This window comes from Pygocentrus nattereri, chromosome 5 (assembly GCF_015220715.1).
Source record: "Pygocentrus nattereri isolate fPygNat1 chromosome 5, fPygNat1.pri, whole genome shotgun sequence".
Classification (NCBI taxonomy): domain Eukaryota; kingdom Metazoa; phylum Chordata; class Actinopteri; order Characiformes; family Serrasalmidae; genus Pygocentrus; species Pygocentrus nattereri.
The window spans coordinates 47,289,654-47,310,645 of NC_051215.1; the positions used below are offsets into that span (position 1 = coordinate 47,289,654).

General features: G+C 41.0%; 2 protein-coding genes across 5 annotated transcripts; one reads left to right on the top strand and one right to left on the bottom strand.

The window, feature by feature from the left end:
• Positions 1-342: 342 nt before the first annotated feature.
• On the bottom strand, positions 343-2,300 carry pold4 (DNA polymerase delta 4, accessory subunit). Its single transcript, XM_017710181.2, has 5 exons — positions 2,164-2,300; positions 1,653-1,754; positions 1,427-1,516; positions 709-820; positions 343-505 (listed from the first exon to the last, which is right to left on the bottom strand). Exons 2-5 carry the CDS (start codon positions 1,750-1,752, stop codon positions 481-483), a joined length of 327 nt encoding a protein of 108 aa, XP_017565670.1. The 5' UTR covers positions 1,753-1,754; positions 2,164-2,300; the 3' UTR covers positions 343-480.
• On the top strand, positions 879-20,927 carry ssrp1b (structure specific recognition protein 1b). Of its 4 annotated transcripts, none has more exons than XM_017710178.2 (19): positions 879-897; positions 4,052-4,145; positions 5,241-5,426; positions 5,611-5,716; positions 6,437-6,630; positions 7,640-7,740; positions 8,558-8,687; positions 11,160-11,263; positions 11,515-11,643; positions 11,774-11,995; positions 12,753-12,825; positions 12,989-12,994; positions 13,686-13,818; positions 15,251-15,296; positions 15,435-15,558; positions 16,240-16,407; positions 16,941-17,038; positions 17,652-17,823; positions 20,216-20,927. In XM_017710178.2, the coding sequence occupies exons 2-19, from the start codon at positions 4,092-4,094 to the stop codon at positions 20,279-20,281; spliced, it is 2,112 nt and encodes a 703-aa protein (XP_017565667.1). In that variant the 5' UTR covers positions 879-897; positions 4,052-4,091; the 3' UTR covers positions 20,282-20,927. The 4 variants fall into 4 exon arrangements, with proteins under 4 accessions (XP_017565667.1, XP_017565664.1, XP_017565668.1 ...); XM_017710175.2 differs by lacking the exon at positions 879-897 and adding an exon at positions 3,212-3,893; XM_017710176.2 differs by lacking the exon at positions 879-897 and adding an exon at positions 3,230-3,269.
• The last annotated feature ends 65 nt before the right edge of the window (positions 20,928-20,992 follow it).

Consider the following 20,992-nt stretch of genomic DNA (forward strand, 5'->3'; position numbering starts at 1 on the left):
AACAGACGTTTGCCACTGTGCATGGTGACCTTAGGCTGCTGCTGTTCCAGAGTGTCACATCTACTGGCACTGATTTTCTCTGGAGATTAAATATATCATCCGATATATACAAGGCATTCTGTGTTAGTCTGTTTTGCACACTATTTTCAACTTTCATATGGAATATGTGTGTTCAGTAACTGACCTAATTGAAAGGCTGAGTTTGTGCTGAGTCAGGGAAGGTCACTTGATCATAATGTAATATATTACAAATGGATAAAGAAAAGCTCACTGTGTGTCCACACTGACACGTTTAGGCTTAGATCTTAAAGAGTCAAGAACAAAAGACTTAATGACCACAGCTTTTGTTAAAGGGGTTTTACTAAAAATGTAGTGTAAAAAAAAACAGGAAGCTCAAAACTTGGATTAACAGCAACAAACAAACATGATAATCATTCGTTCTCACAATCCTGTCTCTTCTCAAACAGTGTCACTCTTTCCTCACAAGGGGTAGTCACGCCAGAGGCTGAAACACAGAACAGAACAAAAATAAAAATGTCATAGTCATGAACACATGTCAGCGAGAATGGGATTTATGAAATATCTGACAGTAACAGACATATCAAGTATACACCAGGTGTCAACGTGCATTTGTAGACTTCTGAGTGTCATATTACCTGGGGTAAATGTATATGTGTATGCATGATTGTGTGTACTTGCTCAAAGTACCAATGAGTATACTCTGGGTCCATGTTGTCTTTCAGCAGTATGTCTTTAATCTCCTGTGGGGGGTCCAGCCCATGCAGTGCTGCTCTCTCCCACCTCTGCAAACGACTGATCCCTGCACACGTGTGTGTATGAGGAGCGAGATTTTACTGAGAGGCACAGATGGAAGCCAAAACACCTTCATGAAATCGGGTAAGAAAGCTTTAAAGAAGCAATCAACACTAAACTTGATTTTTCTAGTGTACACATAATAACACCAACACTAAAAACGCTGAACACTAAAAGTATGTATACCATGGAAAGAACATTCTGTTTTACTGCATCTGGAGCCTCATTTCCACAAGTGAGGTAAAAGAAAGTATTTAGTCATCTTTCACTGCATAAGTGGGCAGCAACATTCCAAGAACCTGCTGTCTTTAACTGTGTGCTTCTTAAAAAATTGTCTGAGTGATGTCTCTTTCCTTTGTTCAGGGGTTGTTCGTGTATTACAGTGTCGCTAAATACCCCCCCACCCCTCCTCCATTTGTGGCCTACTCCCTAATGAGAATTACTCAAATATGCAGAGAGTTGAAGACTATCAGAAATCAAGGATGGACGTCAAGATCCATAGTAAAACTTCATACCTGTAGATATAATTTCCCTGGTCCTTCATTACATGAGTGCTTGTTCTGTACGTATGTTGGACCAGAAGAAAACCAGCAGTGGTAAATCGCTCTGTTACCTGTGCATGGCCCAAAACGCCAGTCCAAGTCAAACTTTCTCAGCTCCTGCAGCTCTGTCTCTCTTTCAGTCGGGCGAGGAGGTTCTGGATCTAAGGGGGTATTGAGACATGGTAATAACATAACTACTAACTAAATATTACAATGAGGTTTGGTTGATGCATTTTGATGCACACATATATAACGATAATATGATTCTAACTACACACAACACACAAACAAACTCACCTGCAGCGGGTGAAGGTTGTTTCTTGTCTCTTCTGTCATCCCTTCTTGGTTTCTTCACTACCTTAAATGTGTCCGTAATGAGGCCTCGTTTGGCTGTCATATCTAGGAGGAACCAAAACTGACATTAAATAAACTGATGTCTCATAATACGTTTACATTTACGGCAGACGCTCTTATCCAGAGCGACTTACAATTTGATCATTTTACACAGGTAGGTGAAGGTGGTGTTGGGAGTCTTGCCCAAGGACTCTTATTGGTATAGTGTAGGGTGCTGACCCAGGTGGGGGATTGAACCCCAGTCTACAGCGTAGAAAGCAGAGGTGTTACCCACTACAGTATCCGATCAGAATAATACCTGAACTGGCCCTCACACATGGGCTCTACACTGTGCTGCACGACGCCCAGCTTCGCGTATCGTCTCCTGGGTCTCAGACTAGACTGCATTAACATATATAACCACAATCTCAGCTCTCATGCGCGTGCACATTTCACTAGACTGCACAACACCCACCTGCAGCTCTGGGTCAGAAGACAAGTGTGAACTGGGGAAACGCCGCGGACGATGGTCAGCAGAAAGACTTTAACTTGTCGTTTACAAAACAAGAGGAAGGGGCAGGGCTACATACACTGCGTGATTGCGTTGACGCGTGGTCATTCAGTACGTATGACGTGCATGCCCGTCCAAGTATACCCGATCAAATGAATCGATTCAAAAGATTCAATGATTCAACCGATTGAATGTTTCAACAACAATAATAATAATAATAATAATGATAATAATAATAATAATAATGATGATAATAATAATAATAATGATATTATTATGAACGACAACAATGGCAATCGTATTATTATTATTATTATTATTGTTATTATTATTATTATTATTATTATTAGTAGTAGTAGTAGTAGTAGTAAGTTATAGAATAGATTTTAATGCTTACTTATCAGGCTCTTATAACGAGGCTCCAGCATACATCACTGAGCTCTTATGTCCTTTTGAGTATTTAATTGTGCGCGTTACTTATTTGAGTATATGATTATGATGGTGTGGTTGGTTAGTGTAGTGGGTAACACCTCTGCCTTGTAGACTGGGGTTCAATCCCCCCTGGGTCAGCACCCTACACTACACCAATAAGAGTCCTTGGGCAAGACTCCCAACACCACCGTCACCTACCTGTGTAAAATGATCAAACTGTAAGTCGCTCTGGAAAAGTGCCACATAAATAAAGTTGTACTTACTTAGCAGTATTCAAGACTCGATGTTCTTTATAAGAAGTGCAACGTGAAAGCAGACAGAAATATCAACGGGGGAAAAAAGGAAAAGCTCAAGACTTGGACTTAAATAATGAATTCTGAGATTTTCCTCTCCATATTATTTACATATATTGACAACGTACAGTGTGGTGATCCTCGTTAAGCTTAAGCTGAGAAACATTACTGTTTGATTTGCATTAGAAATATTCAATATTCAGCCCAGGGCGCAGAGCTGAACGCGGTGAAGCCCCTACAGAAAGTTTGAAACATATGAACTGAATCGGTTCTTTTGAAGTGAACCGGTTCAGCAGGTCCAGTCACGCGTGATTTGGATGTCGCCAGCCTTTTCCTACCCGCTCAGTAAATGCTGTTTATTACTAGCTGCGGACTTCAGCCTGAACTATATCTCTGTGTAACGAGCAGAAATGTCTGACAAAGTGCTCCGCCGCTTCATTGAGGATGTGTGACAGACGGCGTCCCTCAGTAGCCACCTAGCTCAGCGCTAACCAGCCATTAGCGAGCTTTAGCCGCACGGTGTCTGTTAGCTCGCTGGTCTGCGGTGTCACTATGCGAGGCTGTGAACGGCCAGGCTGTGTCTATATGTATATATACATATATATATGATATGTGCTACACTGTACGCTGTATGTGTAGCTGTACGTCCTCCTAGTGCAGCCTGTGCTGTTCTTTACTGTGGCAGGTGTGTTTCTCAATCACCTTGAGCTCGCCGCTCCTAGAGCTCCTCACCTTCAGCTTAAAGAGCTCCACACTTTGGACTCTCACGGCGAGAACAAAGACCAGCTGGACTCCTGCACATCTAGCAGTGACCCCCTTCAGAGCTGTGTGTCGCCCCTGTCTTCCCTGCCCCCACAGCCCGCTGAGAGCATGTCCAGACAGCATATCAGCACCAGTGGCTTTTCAGACCAGCTGTTCTGACCTCACGTTTTGGCCCAGTATTTGGGGATTTTCTGATCAGCAGCTCAGGTGGTTCTGGGCTTAAAGCAACAGAAATATTTCAGACCACTTTTCCAGGAGTTTGCCAGACACCAGCAACATAAAAAGCATGAAGATGGTGATAAACAAGTGGTTTTGAATACGCAGCGCGATTTGTGTGATTTCTCATTTTCCTCCCACTGTTACAGATTTTGAACATCACTGGGACGTGTGAGGGAAGCCGCTGGCATGAGTGACACTCTGGAGTTTAATGATATTTATCAAGAGGTCAAGGGTTCCTGGGTGAGTGGACGTTTCTATTGGAAGAGGACGCATTTGAAGTTATAGGTGAAGGGTTTCCTGCTAAAGTGCTTTAAATCAGTTTGCATCAATTTGAAGAGTTTTTGAAAAGAGTAACAGTTGGCATATAAAGGAAAACATTGTTATTTCTCTAATAGAGGTTGTAATAATCGTAAATTAAGAGACCCTTATTAGTCCCACAGCGGGGAAATTTCACCTCCACATTTAACCCATCCATGAAGTGAAACACCACATACACACTAGTGAACACACACACTTGCCCGGAGTGGTGGGCAGCCTAATCCACAGCGCCCGGGGAGCAGTTGGGGGTTAGGTGTCTTGCTCAAGGACACTTCAGTCATGTGCTGTCAGCTCTGGCGATCGAACCGGCGACCTTCCGGTCGCGAGGCTGGGTCCCGAACCTCCAGCCCACGACTGCCCATGACTGAAATTGCTCTGTCCTCAGTGTTTACAGCCTCCTCCCAACACTGTTATGAAAAAGGAAATTCTTGAAAGTTGTCTGTAGTGCATTTTGCAACAAAACACAACCAAACATGTAACTCTGTGCATGTGTAGGAGTAGTGTTGGTTCATTTAGTTATTGTTGTGGTTTTGCAAAATTATTTAAATTTCATTATGTAATTACATAGTAAATAATGCAGGGGATTATATATTGTTTGTTTATATATATATATATATATATATATATATATATATATATATGTGTGTGTGTGTGTGTGTGTGTGTGTGTGTTTTGTATTGTTATTGTGATAAATTAAGTCACAGTACAATGCAATATGCTTTTTGATCATATCATAGATTCTCAGTTCTTGTAGGACACACTGACCAGCTCCATGTTTCATTATAAAGAGGAAGTTGGTCCCATTTAACTGGATTTAGTGCAACACAGTGAATATTGAATAAAAAGCCTTACTGCATTTTATCATTCTTCGGATTGTTTATGTTCTTTTCCTAATATAGGCGCATAATTTATAGTATTTTTTTGTTACTGTCATAACCCCATAATTTGAGCTAGCACTAGTTTACCTCCTCTCTTTCTCTTGTTTCTCTTTCCTTGTCTCTCTCTGTCTTACTGCAGAATGATGGACGTCTGCGATTCAGTAAGCAGACAGTGGTGTACAAAAGCAGTAAAACAGGGAAGGTGGACAGCATCTCTGTCCCAGAGCTCAGTCAGGCCCTCTGGAGGAGAGTCTGCTTGGGTCATGGCATCAAGCTCTGCACCACCACTGGACACGTCTATAAATACGATGGCTTCAAGGACACGGTGAGTCCAAGTCTTCAGAGACCCCCAAACAGCCCATAATTTTGCCTGTGTGCCTGGGATGTGGACCGTCTCAGGGTTCCTGAGGAGTGGTTCTAAATCCACGGGTCTACATGTTGTCTATATTGTGCAGACCTGCAATGCCAGTCTGTAGTCTAACCTGTTTCTCTTCTTATGGTTCCTGCAGGACTTTGAGAAAATCTCAGAATACTTCAAAGCCAATTACAAAGTGGAGCTGACTGAGAAGGACATGTGTGTGAAAGGCTGGAACTGGGGCACTGCTAAATTCAATGGTCAGTGGAAGTTCATACCATGAAATGATTTGCAGCTTTTTGCGAACGGATTTTTTATGACTGAATTATTTTGGTCTGACCCCAAATCATATTATAGTTGCAGCTAGCTTTTTTAAATTTAATCATAAAATAAATCGCACAACCGATTGTTTTAAATTAAATGTGCACCATTAACTCAAGAGATGCATGCTATGCAGGACATACAGTGAACACATTTCAGCGACATTAACTTGTGTGCATTGCTGCAAACCCTTGACTGAAGACAGCGCTACCCGAACACTTAAAGCTGCACAGTTTATGTTTTGGGTATTTGGAGACCTCTCTGGTGAGAGTGTGTAATTGCATGCAGCGTGTAGAAAAAGAAGTCTCAGCCGCCCCCAGGCAGACAAGTTTGACATTTGCAAATGAGTTGGGAGAGAATTGAAAGAGAACTCAGTTAAAACTTGGTAAAGGACGTGTCATCTGTGCATGTCAGTGTGTTACCTGTAATCATATCTTTATCAGAACGTCATTGGATACGAGACCTGAACATTGAGCCTGACCTTCTTTTTGACTAGCTGCCTCTATCGTTAACACATAAAGACGTATTATGTGGTCCAAGATCATTACCATTCTGATCATTTAATTAACTTCAACGCTGGGGTTTACCGTGAAACTTTAAGTGTCCTTAAAAGAAAGACTCTCTGTAAATGTTAATTTAGCTGTGTATGTGATCACTAGGCCCCCTGCTGTCATTTGAGGTGAGCGACAGCCCTGTGTTTGAGATTCCGCTCGCCAGTGTTTCCCAGTGCGCAACTGGAAAAAACGAGGTCACTCTTGAGTTTCATCAGAATGATGACACAGAGGTGTCACTCATGGAAGTGCGGTTTTATGTCCCACCCACTACAGGAGATGAAGGGGCTGACCCTGTGGAGGTGAGAGAGTTTGTGTTTGGGGAAAAAAAAAGCCTTGACTTTATAAGAAAAGTAGAGAAGACATAGTTTATATAGGTTTTTGACAAAGCTTCGTGTTTACTTTTTAGTGAGGTTAGAGCTGAAAAAGTAAAGATTTTCAAAAATAATTGAAAGTATGTAGTTTTCAAAGAGCACAAGCTGCTATTTTAATTATGACCACAGTTGGCCTAAATTTTAAGTGGAGAAATATAACCTAATAACTTGGAGCTTGTGAACTGCCTGTAAATGAATTAGACCAATCAGAAATCAGCAACCAAAGACTCATGTCCTTTGTATATGAAATTACAGCCACAGCTGACGAGCAGTCTGGCTTGCTGTGTCCATCACTGAAGCCTCTGGCCAGAAAATGATGATATGCTGGTCGTCTAGGCTGGTCAGAGTTAGTTAGTTTAAAATTCACTCAAAACACTCATAAGTGTACGAAACATGGTTCAGGATTTTATTGTTTCAAGTTGTTGCACTCAAAGAAAATATGTTACATCTAAGAAACGGCTGTCTTTGAATTTATTTCTTTTGGCAATTATTGTGTTAGTGTAATACATTTGATTGATGTGCAACCATTTGGCACATTTTAATCATGCCAGTTCAAAGCCTTTTCTTCATTGTAGTCATATGCATGCCTATTTGATGTGGTGAGTTGTGTGCACCAGGTTGTCTCACAGCCAAACCTAGGAGACTAGTGATTTTTACTATACTCAATGTAACCAGTAGGTGGTACACTTTTCCACCAAAAGGATCTGGTGGAAACAATCTAAAGAAAGTGCAAGAGAGTGTGTTAGTAATGATAACGATTGAAGCAGGTATTTTACAGACTGAGGCTCTCCTCAGTCATGGTCTGTTTTCCCTAAAGCATTATTGCACAGCTTGTATCTTTTAAAAAGCACATTTTCTTCTAAGATCTGAACAGATAGGAACAGTAAAGATGTCCTTAACACTAAGCACTGAATGCTTTAATGTGGTGCTGTTTCAGGCATTTGCTCAGAACGTTCTTTCTAAGGCTGACGTGATCCAGGCTACAGGAGACGCTGTGTGCATCTTCAGAGAGCTGCAGTGTCTTACACCCAGGGGCAGGTACATATACCAATGGGTCCTTATGCCTAATAGGTGCCTTTTTGACATAATATTATGCAATTTTAGTTTACAATGTTAATGATACGACGTCGATGATTTGCAGAAAAACATACTGGCTCAACAAAATCTTATGCAAAGTTTTATCACACAAACAATGGAAGATGATGATGGTTCCAGTGGATATAAATAACTTTATAACTGTCTGCTAAGCTCTTTTTTAAAACCAGTTGTTATTTAAATAAGTTAGTCACCGTTTTAGGATATGTAATTCATCTCCCTTTCCGCTGGTGGTACAATTCCATATTTTCATCACATTTTGTGATTTAACTTGAGATGTTCGGAATTACCATGATAAACAATGTTATTGTGATCCAAATTCAGTTATGAAGTACCACACATAAGCGTTGAGCCTTTTCCCTGATGATAATTTAATTGCTCTATAATTATGTCTGGGCTGGCTTCTAATATTTCGTGCCAAGTTGGCAATATTTTGGTTTCAGACCAAACAAATCCAGAGACCTACCAGATGTTAACAGTGTTACATGCCATCTGTACAGAAAGTTATTAACAAGACTGGGAGTACTACCACTGTACAAGCACATCTCAGAACACATCATCCAGCTCAGCCTCCTAAACCAGGTCTGGTACCAAATGCAGGAGAAGGTCAAAAGGCAAATTCAGCAAACTGCCACCCTTCTTCTAAATAAGCTCATCCATTTTACTCTCTGCATGTGTCTTGATGTCAAACACTGAATATCAGTAATCTAATGAAATGAAGTGATTTCATGTGCGTCTTCTTGGTTGTCTCCCTCGGCAGGTATGATATCCGTATTTACCCCACCTTCCTGCATCTGCATGGTAAGACGTTTGACTATAAGATCCCTTACACCACGGTCCTGCGGCTCTTCCTGCTCCCCCATAAAGATCAGAGACAGATGTTCTTTGTGGTCAGTATCAGTTCTTATTTTTCTGATAAAAATCTTTTATGCTCTGCTTTCTGAGGACACTGCTTTAACAATGAATTTTATGTTAATTTTATGTAAACTTTTTCAGAGTTTTCTGGTTACTTTAAAGAATGCAACATACTGAATTAGGTAATATAAGAGTCACCCTTGTGACGTCTCAACTGCAGATCAGACTCTTAGATGTAGGCCTTATGCTTCTTTGTCTAGATTCTGTCTTACTCTAAAAGACAACTACACAAATGTGTACGCTTAGAAATGATCATTAACAGCCAGTAAACAAAATATTAAAAGTGATGCAACAGCACTATATTACAGCTATGGACACTGTGGCAGTGGATAGGTGGAGTCCAGCTAGTACATGGTGAGTGCTCCTCTCCTGATTGCGGACAGCAGGAACTCGTATGGGGAGGAGACTGGCTGTCTCTAGCGTGAGAGAAAGGATGCTGACCTCTCAGCCACATGCACTGAGAGTGCAAAAGGGACTCAATAAGCTTTTGAGTAGACGTTTGAGTTATAGGTCTGGTTAACTTTCTCTGGTATTTGTGTGTGTGTGTGTGTGTGGTGTCTCTGAGCTCTCGCTGGGTTTCTCAGTCAGTGTGTGCCAGCCTTTCCCCAGGCTGGTACCACACGCTTGTAGTATATAACTAGGAAACTATAATATTGTTTTTTAATTTAAAATATTATACTGCTCCCTGTTGGTTGCTTGAATTGTGTTATGGAAATCCATAATTTCAATGTGAACTTTTTCAACTGACTAACGCGGAGCGAGGAGGCGGACGCATATGCGGAAGTAAACGACTTTTATTAAGGGTAAATCCAGGGTCATGGTCAGAACGGTCCAGGTTCAAATAGCCAAGACGAAGAGATCGGGGAACAGACATAATGAGAAACACAGGATGAACACAACGGAGAAATATACCAAACAAATCCAAAACATCAAACATGATCAAACACGATCAAACAAAGACCAGCAAGAAACTCAGGAAAACACAGGGCTTAAATACGAACAGGGATAACGAGGGATAATGACAGACATGACAGGACGAGGAAAACAAGAACGCAAGACAGACCATGCAAACGAGAGAGGAACAGGAACCAAAACGGACACAGGCACAGAAACAGACACACAGACCGAACCCAGAACAGAAACGGAAGGAGAGACAGGAACAGGAACCACCACAGGAACAGGAATGGGCACAGACACAACAGAAGGGAACAAGACAAAACCAGGAACAGAGGAGGGCAAAAACGAAGGGACAGACAAAACAGGGGACACAGAAGCAGACACAGGAGAAACAAGAGGCCCACAGGAGAAACAGGAGACCCACGGGGAGCAGACACAGGTAAGGGCAGGACGGGCAGGAACAAAGGGGCTGCGACGTCCACGGAGGCAGGCGAGCCTGCAGCAACGTCCATGGAGGCAGGCGGTGGATCCGGAGGCGTGGCGACTGGCGACGGGTCCGGAGGCGCAGCGACTAGCGCCAGGTCCAGAGGCGCAGCAACTGGTGGCGGGTCCGGAGTCACGGGAGTGCCGTGGGACACGGCCATGGGTTCAGGCTTGCCACGGGGTGTGGCCACGGGATCAGGAACTCGGGCTGGAGACAGCTGCACCAACCTGGAGGAACAAGCAGAAACAGGACCCTCTCGGCCGTTCCCAAGGTTCACTCGAGCTATGGGAAGTACCACAGTAAGGGTTATCTGCAGGTTCCTTCCATCTGACCAAGTCTTGCACTGCAGGTCGCTCCTCCTCCAGCATTACTCAAGACGGGCAGACCCAAGGTGCTTACCTGAGCTCTTGTCCAAACCGAAAACGGGATGGTCCTTCGCCTTCCTATGGGACCGATGAGATGCTCAAGTACCCTCAGTGCCAGGGGATTTGCTATCACTGGCTTGGCGGCGTTGCAACGCGGGTAACTCGGGCTGCGTGGAAACAGCCGGAGTTTCAGCCACATCCCAGTGTGCCGCTTACCCGCTGTGTCCTCTGTAGGCTGGTCTTTCTGTAACACGGAGCGAGGAGGCGGACGCATTTGTGGAGATAAGTGACTTTTATTAAGGGCAAATCCAGGGTCATGGTCAGAACAGTCCAGGTTCAAATAGCCAAGACGAAGAGATCGGGGAACAGACATGATGAGAAACACAGGATAAACAACAGAGAAACACACCAAACAAATCCAACACATCAAACACGATCAAACACGATCAAACAAAGACCAGCAAGAAACTCAGGAAAACACAGGACTTAAATACAAACAGGGATAACGAGGGATAACCGGATGCAGGTGGAAAACAGGAGGGAACAATCAAGGGTGGAGTCACAAAACAAGGGGCCAGACTAAAAACCAAAACAAAGAAGCACATGGTCAGGACTGGGAGGGGCCAGTCGTGACACTGACCTACAAATGTTTTGGTCTGATCTTTTTTCATGCCTGCTTTTTCTTATCTCTCCTCCTTTAGATCAGTTTGGATCCTCCCATTAAACAAGGTCAAACCCGCTACCACTTTCTCATCCTGCTCTTTTCAAAGGAAGAGGACATCAACCTCACCCTCAACATGAGCGAGTGAGTGAGCCAGGGAAAGAGAAGAGATTAAGAGAGATAATAAACGTTAATGTCCAAAGCTGAAAAGCGGAAAATCATAAAAGGAATATTGGCAAAATGGTCAAGACATAGACAGCAGAGGCAGTGGTTGTAAAACATTTAGCTAAAAAGAGGTGCAGTTAAAAGTGTTCAGTAACGGCTCTGTTTAATTATGTATCGTTGAGTCTTATATGCGCTCATTGTATTGTTTCTGTTATTTGCACCCCCTGTAGGGAGGAGGTGGAAAGGCGCTTTGAGGGAAAGCTGAACAAGAACATGTCTGGCTCACTCTATGAGATGGTCAGCAGGGTTATGAAGGCTCTGGTCAACAGGAAGATCACAGTACCTGGAAACTTCCAGGGGTAACACACACACACACACACACACACACACACACACACACACACACACACAATGCATGTTTAGTGTTCTTTCACAATATTCACACATTTTCTTATCAGTTCACCTTTTCTCATGCTTTTCTCTCTGCAGTCACTCTGGAGCTCAGTGTATTACATGCTCATATAAGGCCAGCTCAGGGCTGCTGTATCCTCTGGAGAGAGGCTTCATCTATGTTCACAAGCCTCCAGTCCACTTGCGCTTTGAGGAGATCTCCTGCGTGAACTTTGCCAGAGGCACCACCACCACACGCTCCTTTGACTTTGAAATTGAGACCAAACAGGGTAACCAGTACACTTTCAGCAGCATAGAGAGGTAATAACTATATTCCAATTACAGTTACATGTATCTTTACAAATGGAAGTTTGGCTTCTCAGACGCAAGTCTTGTTAATTAACTTCAAATTCATATTATGGCTTATTACGTAGTAGTTACTGGTACTGGAATATACTGGGCAGATAAATTCTGTTATGTGTATGTGTATAAATGTAGTTATGAGAGTGAGGAACTGAAGTGTGCGCAACAGACATTAGGGATTAATAAGATATTAGCACTCTGTAGCATATTGGTTTAATGTTTGTGAAAGATGCCTTTTTTCACTGAATTGAGTTGTTACTTAACCTTCAAAGGTGCCTCAGTATTCAAGATTACAGCGCTCATTCACCATTATGAAGATACAAGTTAGCTAAGGTGTCCTTAAAATACAAATGATGATATCTTATAATAGCTGGCACCAGAGACCCATGATCTTTATGGAACATATGGAACAAAATTTTCTATTAAAAATCAAATTTGCAGTTTTTCTTACCCAAAATGTAGCTAGTTAGTCAGCCAAAATAGCTAACCAAGACCTAAAAAGCTTTACTTATATTTCTTTTTCCATTTTTATAGAAAACAATATGTTACAAATCACATAAGTATGTTTGTTTGAAATTCCTTAAAACCTGATGGTTGAAGCTAATTAAAAAAATGCTTTATTAGGCATACAGTATGCACAATGTTAATTGGTATCAAACCTTTCACTGTGTTGGTCCTCAAGTAACTTCTCTCTGCCAATCTCTTCCTTCTGTAGAGAAGAGTATGGGAAGCTGTTTGATTTTGTCAATGCTAAAAAGCTCAGCATCAAAAACAGAGGCTTCAAAGAGGTACATCATTTGGACTTCAGTTCATCTGTCACATGCTTTCATTTCAGTATGGTAGTAGTCTTATCTTCAGACTGTGAATCCCATAGATGTCTGTTTTCCTTAGTAGACAAACACTCATTCTCCTCTGTGTCTCTGTGCTCTGTGTATGTGTGTGTTCCTGTAGAAAAAGGTTGGTATGGACCTTGTGATTTGGAGTGGTTTGGGTGCTCTTTCAATTGCATGCTTGCTGTGTGATTACTTACTTGCTGTGAGGGTAAACATATTGCCTTTTGACTAAGTCACAATCTGCAGAATCTATGTTCTGATGTCTGTTATCGCTTGGAATGGACTGGGCTAAATGTGCTCGCTTTCCTTAAGCACAAAGGTTCTCGACTTGCTGGGTCTGGTTTTAACAGCCATGCAACACAGTGGTTGTGTTCAGTTCACACTTTCCTCTGTCTTGCACTGTGAACCATGGCACCCGTTTAGATGTCAAGGAATCTGTGCAAGTAAATATCAGTTATGTATGATATGAACACAACCATTGCAGGATGATTTTTAAAGAGATTAGGTCATTTTTATGTGATTGTGTGTGTGTTTGTTTTAATAAGAAGAATGATTTTACTACAATCACTACTGTTATTGCCCAAGGTGAGAGTTAATGGAGTTAGAATCACTAACCCTGTGAAAGCTGGAGTCAGATGAGCATGTGTGTGTATGTGGTGCATCTCTTATAATCATGCAGTCATCATTTAACATGTCTTGGTTATCTAGAAATGGGAAAATGTGACTTTTTCAAAAATCACTGCGCAGTAGCAGTTTAGTGCATTTCACAGTATTTCTGGGGTTGTGATCTAATTGTTGTAATTCCCATAACGCAGGGCATGAAGGCCAGCGACGACATGTACAGTGACTCAGATGACGACCAGCATGATGCCTACCTAGAGCGCATGAAACAGGAGGGAAAGATCCGAGAGGAGGCCAACGACAGCGACGACTCGGAGGCTGGCAGCGGTAAGTGGCAGAAGAGAGACAAAAGTCACAGTCAGTTGAATCTCAAAAGCTCCACCGCAGAGTCACATGTCAGATATAAACTGTGCAACAAACTTTCAATTATTTCTTGCAAATGTTGATGCACAGTTACTTTGTATTGGATCATTTTATTATTTTGATATATTTTTTGGAGTAGTTTGTAGATTTTGAGGTATGCTTGGACTGTTTCCTGTTGTAAAAGTCAGCCTCTGTTCAGCTTCAGTTTCTTTGACTGAATGTGTCACATTCACTTTCAGATTTTGACGATATTTAGTAGAATCCATTGTTCCGTCTAACCGTGTTTCCTGTGTCACTGGCTGCAACACAAATCCAAAGCATGAAAAAAAGAACCACATCCATGTTTTAACAGTTTGCAAGGTCTTCCTTTCATCAAATCAAACGCACTCCTTTATTCTCCAAACATACATCTGGTGATTGTGACTAAAGAGGTACATTTTTATTACATCAGTCCTGAATTCTTGTTTCCAAAATGCCTTTGGCTTATCTAGATGTTGTTGGCCTCTTTTGACATTGACTTTTGAGATTAGGTAACAGGTAAGTTTCCATCGAATTGCTCTTCCATGCAGATAATATTTGTGCACGCAACATTGCACAGTAGAATGGTGACCCACCAGTCTTGTAATCTAAAATGTACCTTTTTATTAATTCTCATAGGAAACACACAAACATCATTCTCTGCATACTAATAACACAAAAGGAAAAGGACCAGGTGGGGGTGGCTAAAAAAAAAAAAAATCAACTGTCAATTTATAAAGAAAATTTTTGTAGGTTTTCTACAAGACAGAGCGCCTGTCTAGATTTCTACATTCTCAGTCATTCCACTCCTACTTTGTTGGTCCACCTTGTAGAGACAGTAGCTCAGTGGAGAAAACTCAGTCCAGCAGGGACACTGAGGTGGTTAACAACTCCAGCAGCACTGCTGTGTCGATCCTCTCATACCAGTGCAACACACACTAACACACCACCACCACATCAGTGTTACTGCAGTGCTGTTTTTTACCACGCTAAAAACTACTTAGTCACCAGTAGCAAGCTTATACTGTTATACTGATATGACAGCAGCCTTCAATGTAGTTGCTGAATTGTAAAAAGTTTGTGATCCTGTCTTTGAAAGGTATTCAGGAGTTTTCTGATGATTTCTTTTGTTGCCAACACAGCATTTTCCAGGAGCCACTGTTTGCTACTGTGTTTCGTTTATGTTTGTCTTCGTTGTAGCGCGACTCTGGCGATTTCTTGCCCCTTCACATCTCACAAAAATAACTGTGGTTGGTTGTTTCGCATGTCAGTCAGTTAAATGCTGCCTGTCAAAGTAGATGTCTCTTTGCTGAAGTGAGCAATGAAATCCGTCACACTGTCTGGCAGTTTGTAATGCCAACTCATTCTCCCTCCACAGATGAATCATTTAACCCTGGAGAGGAAGATGAGGACATTGCAGAAGAGTAAGGGGCTTTGATTAAAATCTTTTACCCCACTTGAAGAGTGTTCTCACTGATGAGGTTTATGTTGTATTATTGTGTAGATAATCTGTTGCGTGTTTCCATGGTGTGTGTGTGTGTGTGTGTGTGTGTGTATTTTAGGTATGACAGCAAGGCCTCGGCCAGCGAGAGTAGCGGTGATGATGCAGAGAGTGAGGAAGAAAAGAAGAAGAAGCCGCCTAAGAAGGCCAAAATAGTGAAAGAGAAGAAAACACGCAAGAAAGAGGTGAGAGGAGGAGAGGCATTTAGAGAGTTAGAGCATACCGATGGGTATGTTCACTATTGTGTTGTTTGAATATTCCAACAAGAAGATTACTTTTTATATTGTTATGAATAATAAACAGAAACACAATTTTAACATTCGTTTATTGAAGTAAGGTGATCCGAATCTGGTTGTTCGGTTGAGTTAGTGTTTTATGTTTGTGTTTTAGGTGTATGTGATTAAACATACTTATAATGACCTAATGATATCAGTTGTCATACAGAATTTGCAGAGATTTTGCTCCTTGGGCTCCATGAAGCCACACAAGACAGCGTTATTGTCAGATTGATGGGATACATCTCTTTTAGCCAGTTGCACCACTCCAGAGCCCCTCTCTAATTTTCTGTGACTGTAGACAGTTGTATGAGTACAGTACTTGTGTGTAGAAAACATAGCCATTAAGTAAGGTGGCAATTCAGCCAGTTTGGGCATTAAGACTTGTTTTTAATGGTTGCAAACAACAAGATAAAGAGATCATTAATTATTGATATGACAGTCAATTGTCAGCTAAACTTTAATGATCACGACAGCCCCAGTAAGAGCAAATAAGAATCGTGTTGAGTAAACACAGCTGTAATCTTACTAGCGGTGTGTTATGATGTTGTTTATCTTTACGCGTCTGTGTGTACCTGTGCATGTGTGCAGAAGAAGATGAAGGACAGTAGCGCCCCCAAGAGGCCAATGAGCGCGTACATGCTTTGGCTGAACTCTAGTAGAGAGCGCATTAAGGCAGAAAACCCTGGAATCTCTGTAACGGAGATTTCAAAGAAGGCAGGAGAGATGTGGAAGCAACTGAGCAAAGACAAGAAGGAGGTGAACAATTTCTCTTTTCTTCTGCACATACTCCTTTTTATCTGTTGTGCCAAGGCATAGACCATATCTAAAAATATTTTCTTCAAATATTACTCGTATTTTGTTAAACATTAAAAAGAAGTGTTATTCCACCTTTGATACGACCGATCAAAACAGCTATTTTACATATATCGGTATTATCACAATCAGGCACAATCACAAAAACAGCCAAGAGAGAATGGAAAAAAAGATTATGTAAAAATTAATCATGACTGTTTGTAGACCACACTTATATTATCAGTGCTATCTTGCAGTTTATATTACTCTCTGAGAAATACAAAATGCAAGAAAAATGTATAACGTATAACGTATAAAACATATAAAAATTTCTATTCTCTGATTCTCTATCACTCCTCTTCCCAACATAATTATTATTGGCTATAAAGCATGCCGTGAGGTTACCACATGCCTGCGTTTGGTTGAAATAGATTGCTGAATCTTTAAATCTTTACATTTTCTATTTCTCTCCGTTTTACTCTTTCTCTCACTCACAGGAATGGGAAGGGAAAGCAGAGGAGGCTAAGAAGGAGTATGAGAGAGCAATGAAGGAATACAGAGAGGGTGGTGGAGGCACATCAGGATCCTCAAAGAAGTACTATGCAATATTTGTACTATTAGAATATTTGTTTCCTCATATGGTTATAGGTCAGCTCAAAACTTGGACACACGTGTAAATTGGTGTTCAGTCAAGGCAGTAACAAAATTACCTTTGCTCCTAAAATGTTTATTTGCATATTTGCATCAGGTAGTCCCCCAGTCCAGGTTGAAATACCTGCTAATAGATTAGAATAATTTGACTTTTTTATATGGAATCAAGCATTTCAACATGTACACACGTTAATGAAATCACAGAGTTGCGCATGTCAAAAGTAAAGCTGCAGAAACCTAAATTTAATGCACATTACAGTGCGAATCCTGCCACTGCAGCCTTTTCATCTGCTGATGCCTCGCTTTCAGGAGCAGGCTAAGCATTTGACCCTACTGTTTGACTAGAAAGATGCCTCCTTGCCATATACACCATACATCAGCACAAACCTTGCTGTCTGACCCACCTAATGAAAAATACATATGTGGCACGTGGCACAGCTGGAGCTTTCACTGCTTTCCGGAGCCTGATAATAGCTTTAATGACTATAATGGGAAAACAACTATTAGTCATTTTTGATGTTTTGTGTTCATTTTTCTCTGCCTTTCTCTTCCTGAAGGGAGAAGAAGAAGGGAGGGAAGAGTGAGAAGAAAAAGAAGAAGAAGTCCAGCGCAGTGAGGGAGAGAGAGAAGGAAAGGCCAGCTGGGAACGACAGCTTTAAGAGTCGAGAGTTCATCTCCAGTGAAGAGAGTTCATCTGAATCTGACCGGGGCAAAGGACGCAAACGCAAAGTACAAACACACACAGACACACATCTATACAGGCCTTTGCCTGCTGACAGTACAATGACCATGGTAATAGTGGTTGGTTAGTGTAGTGGTTAACACCTCTGCCTTCTATGCTGTAGACTGGGGTTCAATCCCCCACCAGCGCAAGCACCCTACACTATACCAATAAGGGTCCTTGGGCAAGACTCCTAACACCACCTTCGCCTCCCTGTGTAAGACGATCAAACTGTAAGTCGCTCTGGATAAGAGCGTCAGCCAAATGCTGTAAATGTAATCGCCCCAGCGATGGTAAAAATGTTTATGTAACTGTTAAGTTCAATAACAATAACAGCCAGTAGTGCTGGTGTATCGGTCTATAGGACTGTCATTGCATCTCTGTCATCATCTCCATGTACGAATCTAAACCTCATCCCAACCAACAGACTCACTCTGATCTTACTGCACCTTCTGTCACGCATTCAGCTCGTCGAGTGAACTCCAACTCCCAGAACACCCTGGGAGATCGTGTGACTCCAGACTCGGGCACGCGCACCTATCTGCGCTCACAATCCCCACACTTTTGATGAATGTCACCTGTGCCTCATTAGAGCAGAGCATTTAAGCCTGGCTCTGAGAATCAGTCAGTGCGAGGTATTGTTTTCTCTAAAACTGTGATTTTGACCGTTTAGAATCGTATTTTTTGACTACGTCTGTTGCCTTTCCCTTTTGGTACTTTTGCTGGTTGTGTGGATTAGTCATCGGACTTTTGGACTGTACTTTGACGACTCCTTTGTGTTTTGCCCCTCTTTTGTTTCCTTGGCTGCTAGCTAGACGAATAAATCGTCTAACCTTTCATCCGCGATCGTCTAGGTTTCAGTCACATCGTAACACCTTCAATCTAGCAAATCTGTACTTACACATGTAGATTGACATCTTCTACATCTTCTATCTATATCCTGTACAATCCGGAAGATTCTATATCAGCGTTCTCTCCCTGAGAATCTGCATCTCGTTTATTATCTCCCTCAGACTAACTGCGCATACCGAATGTGAACAACAGCACATTTCATAGTTTTATTTCATAACTTATTACTGTACAACTGTACATTGGAGTAGAGCAATATAAGTGTATATTGTGTATATGTGTGTATTCAGAGTCAGTATATATATATATATATATATATATATATATATATATATATATATATATATATATATATAAATTTATTTTTCTTTTTGGATATTTATATATATTTTTGTAAATTCTGTAAAGGGGCTACGCACAAGTTTTTCACTCACTTTCCACTTGTGTATATGTGATGTGACAATAAATATGATTTGATTTGATTTGAACACATCAAGGAAAACAGCTTCAGGTCTCGGGAAAATCTCGTGTTTCAGTTCTCATACATCAGGCGAAAAAACAGTTTCAAACAAATTCTGTTCTTTATTAATAGTTACAGTTGCCAGTTACAGTTCTGTGTCCAGATTAAGGACAACAATATACAATAACCACAACTTTTACTGGAGTGCAATTTTATTACATTCCCTTACTTCACAAAGTTTAGGCTTCAATGCAGGCGTTCTGACTAACTCAGTGGCTTTTTAAAATGTTCATTATATGCACTATTTAGGGCACGACATACGTATGTTGCACTGAAGCAAAGGCACACAGATAACCATATGACTTGCTACTAGGTTACGATTCTGAATACAAACTGAACATACTGTGACGTACCTTTGATGTCTCTACTTAAAGGGAAATCCCACTAATTTCTGCATAAATCAGACTTAGAGAAGTAAACAAAGTCATTCAGAGTGGTTTGATGTGAAATGATTCTTTACTGATTTCTTTACAGTGGTGATAGGAACCAGGGGTCTTAATATCTGCAACACACATATAACGTTTTATTTACAATCCAGATACTCCAGTGAACTTCTTCTGAGTTTTATATGTAATTTTATCATAGTAAAACAGGTAAATCTGAAAAATACGTTTTCTTTGGGCACTTTTTTCACCTCACATGCCCTGCTTGTACCTCTTTTCAATGAAAAGATTTTGAAAATACATTTTAGGCAAAAATATTATCTCAGAACAGTCTTAAAACAACCTGTCTGTCATTAGGTAGTGCATTCACAAGCATTTTATTGTAATGAAACTTTCTGTGAATGAGCTTTTGGAGGAGTTAAACTCCTCAGATGTCTATTTCGTATCACCACTGCTGTAAGCAGTTCTGACTCAGTAAATTCTTAACCATTTAATATTGTAGAAATTTGGAAAAACCTTTGGTATTATCCTTGAAACTCAAGGCAGATGGATCACGGTGACAGATTGACTGATTGGATCATGGCTAATGATCAAAAATGCTTTCATTTCTCACCTGTCTCTCCCTCTTTCTTCCTGTCTCTGGCCCAGGGCTCAGATGTTGAGGAGGAGGCAGTGAGCACTCCACCCAGCTCAGAGGAGTCGGGTTCAGACTGAGAGAAACCTGACAGAACAGACAGAGCGTGAGAGAGAACCAGCATAATGAGTCATTCTTTATTATTCTTTTCATGTGACGTTCTGTATCCACACTTTTACCTGCTTTTTTCAGCCTCTCAATCAGTTTATTTTATCCAATTTATTTGTATATGATTTGGATATGATCCTTTGCCACATTACATAATTCAAGCTAAATGATTTTAACATTGATTCTACAGTTTCTGTCATGCAAAGATGATTTGTGTAAATATCTCTTGTAGGTTTCATAGAATGTGTATCTGATGTATCTAATGTCAAATCACAATCATAGTGCTTTTCATGTTAATTCATACCAAAGCATTTTACTAACAGCCCGAACGCACTTTTACATCATTGTTGATGACTGACATTGAACATTTCAGTGTTCAATCGCTGTAAAAAAACAATGCGTATTTAATACAACAGTTTTCATCAGTGCTATCATCAAGCCACAGTCAGGTATTACTGGCTATTTAATATTATCTGGTACAGGCCTTTTATGGATGGTTGGTAATGCTATGTTTAGTCCAAGCCAGCGTGTTACAATTGCTTATCCTAGTACACTACACTTCCCTGCAGTCTCTGGGTAGTAGACTCTGAGAATAAAAGTACACTTGCCATTAACGTCCTATTTTATGCGAGTTACTGATCATTTCTCTCTTTTTTCATTTTGTTTTGCTTCCTAATTCTTAA